Raw genomic sequence first — 9,602 nt, 5'->3', positions numbered from 1 at the left:
ATGTTGCCTAGATCAGGAGCTGGATCAGCACCTGCTACTCAGAAACCTGCACCTCTCAGACTCAACTCTGAAGTGTATGAACATCGAAAGGCTAATCACCTCTGTTTTAGGTGTGGTGAAAGGTACAGCCCAGGTCATACCTGTAGAATGAAGCAATTACAATGTATTTCTGGTGATTCTGAAGAATTACCTCTGCACTTGGAAGATCCGCAGGAGGTGGACGTTGAGGTGACGGCCGATCTTGATACTGACATACCTGAGGCTCTGTGTCTTAGTGCTCTGTCGGGAAATTGTAATGGGGTCAATACCATTTTGGTTGCAGGTTGGGTAAAGAAGAGGGCCCTCTCCATTTTAGTCGACTCCGGCAGTACCCACAGCTTCATAAATGAGTTAACTGTGGTGGAAACTGGTTATCAGTCTTGTTACGTGCAACCAATCAGAGTAACTGTTGCTGATGGCAATTATGTATATTGCAATTCCAGGTGCCCTCAATTCACTTGGAAAATGGGGAGCAAAACCTTTGTGGAAGACTTGCGAATCCTCAAGTTAGGGGGTTGTGACGTTATATTAGGTAATGACTGGATGAAGAAGTATAACCCTACTAAATTTGACCATGAGAAACAATGTGTGACCATTGGGAGAAAAAGTAACAAGGTGGTTTTAAGGGCAATTCCGGACAAAGGTCAGATTAGCATGATCACTGGTAGTACTATGAGTAAACTATTTTCAAAGGGTCAAACCATTATGGCTCATTTGTTCCTTATCCAAGCTACTAGTACTGAAGTTATAGAAGAGGTGAATAGTTCAATTCAAGGGGTACTCTCTCACTACACTGATGTGTTTGCTGAACCCAAATGTTTGCCACCTGCAAGATCCCTTGATCATATTATTCCCTTGAAACCAGGCACATCACCAGTATCTCTCAGACCTTACAGATATAACTACTATCAGAAGGAAGAACTGGAAAAACAAGTAGAAGAAATGCTCAGTAATGATATCATCCAACACAGCCAATCACCTTTTTCTTCACCAGCCTTGTTGGTTAAGAAGAAAGATGGAACTTGGAGGTTTTGTGTGGATTATAGGGGTCTAAATGAAATAACCATTAAAGATAAGTACCCTATACCAATAGTGGATGACTTATTGGATGAATTACAAGGGTCTGTGATTTTTTCAAAGGTGGATTTGCGAGCTGGATACCATCAGATCAGGATGAAGCCTGAAGATGTGTTCAAAACTGCATTTAGGACCCATGTAGGTCATTATGAGTTCAAGGTAATGCCCTTTGGGCTCACCAATGCTCCTGCAACCTTCCAGGCACTGATGAATCAGGTATTTCGACCCCTACTCAGGAAGTTTGTCTTGGTGTTTTTTGATGACATACTAGTGTATAGTAGGTCCCGTGCAGACCATGTAGTTCACCTAAAAGCTGTGTTTGAAGTGCTGAGGAAACAATCGTTGTATGCTAAGAGATCTAAATGCTCATTTGGTCAATCACAAGTGGAGTATCTAGGCCATATCATTACTTCTGAAGGGGTGTCTACCGATCCAAGCAAGGTCCGGTCTATGAGTGAGTGGCCTACCCCTACCACCTTGCGAGCACTTAGAGGTTTTTTGGGGCTTACGGGCTATTATAGAAAGTATGTCCGCAACTATGGCATCATTTGCAGGCCACTAACAGATTTATTGAAAAAGGATGCTTTTAGGTGGAATGAGGAGGCTGATCAAGCCTTTATAGCTTTGAAACATGCCATGTCTAATGCTCCTGTCTTAGCTTTACCTGATTATACTAAAGAGTTTATTGTGGAGACCGATGCAAGCTTAACTGGGATCGGTGCTGTTCTTATGCAAGGCAGTAGACCCATAGCTTACTTCAGTAAAGTTTTGGCTCCTAGACATAGAGGGAAATCCATCTATGAGAAGGAATACATGTCACTTCTTAATGATGTAGACAAATGGAGACACTATCTTCAGTATAAGCACTTTGTGGTCAAAACCGACCATCACAGCCTAAAGTACCTTCTGGAGCAAAAAGTTACAACTGTTGTGCAACAAAAGGGTCTAACTAAACTGTTGGGTCTAGACTATGAGGTGCAGTATAAAAAGGTGCTGAGAACAAGGTGGCAGATGCATTATCTAGGCAGTTTGAGGATAAGGAAGGTAGCATGCTCAATGCCTTAGCTGGTGTGTCATCTATTAGTGCTATGGTGCCTACTTGGGTGCAAGAAATTCATAAAAGCTATGAAGATGATCTTGAAGTCACTGCACTAATATCTGAGTTCTCTGTGGCTCACCTGGGTCCCCATCTATTCAATTATTCTTCTGGTATTCTAAGAAGAAAGGGCAAGGTTTATGTGGGCAGCACTGGTGGGTTAAGGCAACAACTGATCACCACCTTTCATGATTCACCTGTTGGTGGTCATTCTGGACAGTTGGGTACCTATAAAAGGTTAGCACAAGTGTTTTACTGGCCTGGAATGAGGCAAATGGTAATACAACATGTGGAGGCCTATGATGTGTGTCAACGAAGTAAAGATGAGAATGTGCCTTATCCAGGGTTATTACAACCTCTTCCCATTCCTGATCAAGCATGAAGGCATGTAAGCATGGATTTTATAGAAGGATTGCCTAAGTCGAGAGGCAAAGAAGTTATTCTAGTGGTGGTGGACAGGAGAACCAGGTTTGCTCACTTTATGGCCTTATCCCACCCTTATACAGCCAACACAGTAGCAACCAAATTCTTTAAGCATGTACATACGCTCCATGGGTTGCCTGAGTCTATTGTGTCCGACAGGGACAGTATATTTTTGAGCAATTTCTGGCAGAATTTATTTAGATTGCTGGGAACTCAGTTGCACTACAGCACTGCATATCACCCTCAAAGTGATGGCCAGACTGAGAGAGTTAATAAGTGCATCGAAAACTACCTCAGATGCATGACCTCTCATAGACCAACTCAATGGAGGCAGTGGTTGCCTCTTTCCGAATGGTGGTACAACACAAACTTTCACACTAGTATTCAATGCACTCCGTTTGAAGCATTGTATGGCTATACACCTCCTCATTTGGCTATTGGCCCTATGCTAGACACCACAGTCCCTGCCGTGGAAGATGTAATCATGAAGAGGCAGCAACTTCAACAACTCCTCCTGGACAATTTGTTGAAAGCTCAAGAGAGAATGAAAATGTATGCAGATCAGAGAAGAACAGAAAGAGAGTTCCAGGTGGGTGATTTAGTGTTCCTCAAACTCCAACCCTACAGGCAGACTTCATTAGCATTGCGAAGGAACCTCAAGCTTAGTTCCAAATACTATGGTCCTTTTGCTGTTGTTGAGAGGGTAGGACAGGTGGCCTACAAACTGGCTCTTCCAATCGAGTCCAAGGTCCATCCTGTTTTTCACGTATCACTTCTCAAGAAGAAAATTGGCAATAGAGTGGTGGTGCAGACCACTTTGCCTACTACCGGTGAAGATGGCCAGTTTCTTGTTAAGCCTCTCCAAATATTGCAAAGGCAGATGGTTCGTATAGGTAGTGTGGCAGGGGTAAAGGTCTTGGTTCAATGGTCGAATCTTCCACCTGAAGAAGCAACTTGGGAGGACTATGCAGATTTGAAAGCCAAGTTTCCGGACTTCGACACCCATCCTTGAGGTCAAGGATGTTTTCCATGGGGCAAGGTGTAACAACTTCAGCTAACTTTCCAATAGCAGTTAGTAGTGGAAAGAGTATTAGTTAATATAGGAGATGCGGAAGGAGTGAATTGCAAATAATAAAGGGCCTGGATTAAAAGTAGCTAAATGAAGTTCAACGTCTGAGATTAGTCGAGAAGTTATCATATACACGTTGAGGGAAAGAGTGGAGACGTGAAAAGAAACTGGTATCCTACAATTCTCAACTTCTTCCTTGCCTCTTCTCTCTTCTTTTCAACTCCGTTCTAATCCTGTCTTCTTCTTCTTTCGTTTCAGATTCAGATCAAGGAACTTCATCTAGGCTATATTTATTTAGTTCTGTTTCAGTTCTGTAATTTAGCTCAGTGTATTGTTAGATTGTTAGTTTCAATTTCAGATAATCGAAAATTGTTCCACAAACATTGACTGTGTTCTAGTTTAGTTACTTTTCTATTGAATTTCGAGTTAAATTCATAACATGTAGATCGGATCATTCTGATCAATTTTGAGAAAAAAACTCTCTATCTAGTCGATCAATGACTGTTCTATGCTTCTACACAACTAGGATCGGTTTTTGCTTTGATACCATGAGAAAAATTGAAGCTAATGACCTAAAAGTCCATTGATGATTGCAGTGAAAATTAAATCATGGAACTAGAGAAGAAAGGGGAGGATATTTTTATTCAGAAGCTTTTGGATTTATACCTTTGTTAATGCTTATATACACATGAAGAAATATCTTCCTAACTGACTCTAATTCTAACAATCAATTGCAAAATAACTAGTTGGACCACTAACTAATCAGTGAGCAGTGTAACTAACTTTTGAACTATTGTAACCTTCATAATAAAACAGTTCTTAACAATTTTTCTTATGTACAAAACAATTGTATACAAAATTGGCTTTATCTTTCTTCTCGTTTTTTCACATTTATGCTTATTTTACTTTATGGTTTTCTGGTAGTGTAATCAATAGTATTGAAGACCTTTTTGGAGAACATGTTATGATTTGTTTTATCCTCGTATTCATTGTCTATGGAATAAGGAGCTATTTTTAATCGACATAATAAGAGTGATTCGTGCTATTATAACCTGCACTATTTGGAATTCAGATGTCTTTGGATGAATCACATTGTCAATCTTCAATTTTATGAGAAAGATTGGCGACTTCCTCTTGTTGGAAAAAAAAAAGGTTTTAGAGGTGAAGTTAGTGTTGGGTATTTACCCTGAGTTTCTTACTATAAATAAGTTTTCCTCTTTCTAACAGTAAAACATAAAGTCTCCATATTTGGCTAGTCCTTTTCTTGTAGGAAAAGGTTTAGCACTTTATAAATAGAGATTTGTCCCTTCAAACTTAATCAGTATTCACAATGTAGTCCTAAGGGTTTTGAGAGTTTTGGTTAGGGGGAGAATTTGTGGAACACAAGTGATACGTTATCACTTTTTTGCACCTCCCATGTATTCCGAGTGAATTGGTTGAGGTTATTTTCCTCTATATTTTGTACTCTCATATTGATATAGTGGATTGCTCATCTCCTTTGTGGACCTAGGTCGATTGACCTAACCACGTTAAATCTTTGTGTCCTTTTGGTATATTTCTCATTTGTCTTCTTATTCGTGGTCTTTCGAGGTTTGGTTTGCTAGATTCAGCATGACACCTAATTGTTTCGATCCTAACAGTTAGGAGTATTAACAAGTTGCATAACCTCTTTGCTTCATTAGCAAGTATGCGAGTATGGAAGTGCTACTCTTCTTTACTAGAAATTTGCATGATGTTTGCTAGGCATACATTATAGGAATATGTTTCAATCAGTTGAGGTTGTGAGAGGTAACTTTCCTATGAAATCACAATTGAGACTTACTAAATACAGATGATCATCATACTCCAACACAGATGTCACAAATGACATGACCTTTCCAGTTGGATCATCAAAGCCTTTGGTTATCTTTCCATCAGCTGCCACATTCACTACCATTGCTTTGTCGTATGCTCCCATCACCCACTTCATCAATTTGGGGAAAGTTGCCAACAAATGTTTTGTAGCTCTCGACTTGTGTATGAAATTTAGCCGTGGAGTTGTTATCTGTACCAGACAACAGATACATTTTCTTTAAACATTCCCCCTTAATTAACTTCACATTCAACAAAGGTGGGTTATAGCTTACCTGTATTAGAGCAAACCAGAACGAACCATCTGGAGCAAGCTTGATGTTATCTGGTGCACCAACAAGATTATCAATGAACATCTCTGTTTGTCCTTTCATTTCTTCTTTCAACCAATATTTGAGGCACCGAAATTTGATTATTAAGGACAGAAAGTATGTTGAATGCAACTCCCATTCCAATTGCCAAAACAATGTGTTAATGAAGAAAGCGTGCTAGTGAATGGATTGAAAATTTGAAAACACTTACTTCCATGATTCACAGACTACTAAGTAATCTTGATCTGCAGACAGAGCTACCCCGTTTGCAAAGGCCAAGTTATCAAGAATTACAGATGTCTGGTTCAGCGAAGGGCTATATTTGAGAAGCTGACCATGGGGCTTGGCCTCAAGCACGTCAAGGAACCATTCGTGGAGTCCAAATTTGGTGCTTGCCACACTGAAGTATACACTCCCATCTGATGCTTCCACCACATCATCTGCTAATCTGTACACACTCTTTAACTTTAACGATTTTAAATACACCTTTATGCCACAAGACAAGTGACATGGACATAAGAATCCAGAGATTCTTTTTGTAATTTTTCTGCTAACAGCATCATATAAACCATCATTGGTAAGGAAACAACAGATCATGTGTGGGTTAGGGACTCGTCACAAGTTCAACTTCTTCTAGACAAAGCGCTGGTATTCAAGTTGGTTGGGAAGAGGGTATTAGACAATTACCTTTGCCTAAATATCAACCCATTTCATACTGTAACATCAGTTGGAACCTTAAGTTATATTTATTCAAGAGATATACACGGCACAGAGCATATTATATTGTTCATTTTAAAACGAAATTGCACAAAAATCATAAAGTGATATTGGGAATTGATTCCTCCTTGCTCGTTAGGCATCGTTCATTTCGTTTTGACAATGCAACTTTAGAGTCAGAAAGCTGGGCTAGATTAGCCTCTTACAAGTTTCCTCAATGTGGTAGGGAATAAGTACAAATGTTCTTTTACTTGAAAGATTTGTTTAGTTTCTTCTGGTGGTTGGAATTTATATAAGTTATGTCGTTGTGGATCACCGGTTATTTAAGTAGTTAGGTCCGAATTTTACAGCAGAACTCACAATAAACTTGGTTATTGAATCAATCTCCCCAAACTTTATTGCCTCTATCTTATAGAATTGTACTTGATTTTAAAAGAATGGATATTTCTTTTTTATTATCACTGTTGGAATATTTTTGTTGACGACTTGGTCAGGGCGGTTCACAATATCTTTGTTGAAGGCACTGTTAAGCCCTAAGTTTGAATTCCAATTTCATTGCCCTTATTCCGAAAGTATAAAGTCCTTTTATGATTCAGAAAAAAATTCCATGGTCCTTGTAAAATAAGCTGAAGTCATACCCTATAAAAGTAGTTTCTAGTATCTTCGGTCCATAATTCAAGGAGATGGAGAACTTGATGATAATGTCATAAATAGTATTGGAGCGGGATGGATAAAATGAAGCTTTGCATTCGAGACTGTGCGATAAGAATGTATCATCTAGGCTTAAAGGTAAATTCTTTAAAGTGGTAGTCAGACCGACTTTGTTGTATGTGGCACAGTGTTGGTAAGAATGCCCACATTTAAAAGATGAATTTAGTGGAGATGAAGATTACACTTAAATGAACAAGGAGTCGTATCATTAAAAACAAAGCTATATAGGGGAAGGCGCCTTGGCAAACAAGATGAGGAAATCAAGACTAAGATAGTTTGGGTATGTAAAGTGGAGGTGTGTGGATGTATCAATAGAAGGTGTGAGAAGTTTGACCGTAACAGGAGTCGGGAGAGGTAGAGGTAGAGATAGGTCGAAAAAGAACTAGGGAGGGTTGATTATACAAAATATGACACAACTTCAATTTACTGAGGGCATAAGACTAAATAAGAAGATGTAGAGGTGAAAGATTAGATTAGAAGGTTAGTAGATAGCAAAGAGGGTGTTTGGATTGACTTAAAAGTTGGTCAAATCTATTTTTAAGTCAGTTTTTTACTTCTTGAGTGTTTGACAAATATTATTATTTGTTGATTCATTTGATTTGTATCTTGTTGTTTATCTATCATATTTTCTTGGTACAAGTCTTCAATTTTACTTCTTTTTTCTGCCAAACGGAGGATCTATCGGAAACAAAAGGCAAGATCAAATAATTTGATCCAAATTGATATGTAGTGGTTTGTGATAAACAATCCCCCACCGAATTCCTCATTCTCTCTCCAATAAATTAAAAAAAAAAAGTTTGGTATATAAACTCATTGCTTTTGGTGGTGTAGAAGAAGATGAAATCTTAGTTACCTTAGTTTTTTACCATTGACATGTGAAGCAAGAACAGTTACACCATCTTCTGTAACCTTAAGTAGTCCCTGCACATCATACACATTAATTAATTGTTGGTATTAGATAAAACTTGTTAATTAATTAATCATGTGTAGACAAGTGGATGATTTACCTCTTGAGCATCACAAACTAGAATATGACCAGCAGATGACACTTTAAGTCCCAATAATGTATCTCTCCCAATATATTTCCAGCTCTGCCAAGTCCCATTTGTGTGCCTTCTTTTAATCCAACCATCTCTAGTGGCTGTATACACAATTCCCATTTTATCCACTGCAACATCTTCTGGTCTATCTACAAATCCTTCTCCAAGTTTACTTACTCTCTGAAATTAACAAACATGAATATTTAACGTGGTTCATTCAATTGACTTAATCCATAAATATACATATAAGAAATTGATAGTATAATACTTGTGTCTCGTAAATTATTTTTCTAAACAAAACTCTCAAAGCCTTTAATTTCTTAAGGTTACCTGCAAATAACTGTTTGATGTAAAGGTTGGAGAGGGAGAAGGAATTTCAAGAATCTGAGGAGATATTGGTGAGAATAAAACAAGTTTGAGTAAAATAGCCAGCAAAATAACCATTAAAAAGCTACAAAAATACAGCATCGAATCCATAAGGAAGATAAAATGTTTGCAGATGAGATATGTTATACAGAAGAAATTCTTTGGTCCAAAATTTATACTATATCCCTGTCAAAATAATTGTCATATTTATCTCAAAATTTTACAAGTTTTCAGATAAATATTTTTTAAAATATTAATTGTTCTTCAAAATTATAACATCTTAATTATGACACATTAATAAATATATCATACTATTTTTAATCTTTTGTTACATAAAACAATCAAATATACCTCTTAATTAATACAATTTTTTAATGTGTAAATTAAACAAAACACACGAAGAATATTTTGACACGGAGGGAGTATAACCAAGCCATACCAAATATGGGTAGAATTTGTGGCTGAAAACAATTACGCAATAACTCTAATAATAGCATTAAATGACACCAATTTAAAACGGGAAGACCATACCGCTATGGATAATTAATATGGTAATTAATAGGGAAAATTACCTAAATAGGCCATAAAATTCAAAAATAATTAGAAATTCATAAATCATATCCAAATAAAAAATAATTTCTGAAATACTCATTCTCTCATAAATAATTACAGTTCATACCCCCATTCATTAAGGGTGATAATTTTGGCTTAACTGATACTAAATCAGTATCAAATATTGTATTGGTATCATTAAGGTTTCTTGTTCAGAATTTACTTATTAGTCAATGATATTATAAGAGTATATATCTATGTTGTTCTGGTATCATTAAGGTTTTTTATTAAGAAATTATACATTATTCAATGATACTATATATATATATATATATATATATATATATATA

General features: G+C 37.2%; 1 protein-coding gene across 1 annotated transcript; it reads right to left on the bottom strand.

Annotated features, from left to right (window-relative positions):
* Nucleotides 1–5,398: 5,398 nt before the first annotated feature.
* LOC125831861 (protein STRICTOSIDINE SYNTHASE-LIKE 4-like) lies at nucleotides 5,399–8,937 on the bottom strand. Its single transcript, XM_049510999.1, has 6 exons — nucleotides 8,665–8,937; nucleotides 8,302–8,514; nucleotides 8,148–8,215; nucleotides 6,080–6,314; nucleotides 5,831–5,965; nucleotides 5,399–5,748 (listed from the first exon to the last, which is right to left on the bottom strand). The coding sequence occupies exons 1-6, from the start codon at nucleotides 8,809–8,811 to the stop codon at nucleotides 5,470–5,472; spliced, it is 1,077 nt and encodes a 358-aa protein (XP_049366956.1). The 5' UTR covers nucleotides 8,812–8,937; the 3' UTR covers nucleotides 5,399–5,469.
* Between the last annotated feature and the right edge of the window lie 665 nt (nucleotides 8,938–9,602).

The sequence above is a fragment of the Solanum verrucosum genome, unplaced genomic scaffold, assembly GCF_900185275.1.
Source record: "Solanum verrucosum unplaced genomic scaffold, falcon-dt-bn FXZP01000018.1, whole genome shotgun sequence".
NCBI lineage: Eukaryota > Viridiplantae > Streptophyta > Magnoliopsida > Solanales > Solanaceae > Solanum > Solanum verrucosum.
The sequence above is the reverse complement of the archived record's forward strand: the minus strand, read 5'-3'. Positions and strand labels throughout refer to the sequence as shown.

Coding starts and splice junctions, on each gene's coding strand:
- LOC125831861 (XM_049510999.1), bottom strand. CDS start 8,811: ATGGATTCGATGCTGTATTTTTGTAGCTTTTTAATGGTTATTTTGCTG. Junction 6,315..8,147: donor GTCAATGGTAAAAAACTAAG/GTAACTAAGATT, acceptor GAGTGTGTACAG/ATTAGCAGATGATGTGGTGG. Junction 5,749..5,830: donor TCTGGTTTGCTCTAATACAG/GTAAGCTATAAC, acceptor TGTCTGGTACAG/ATAACAACTCCACGGCTAAA.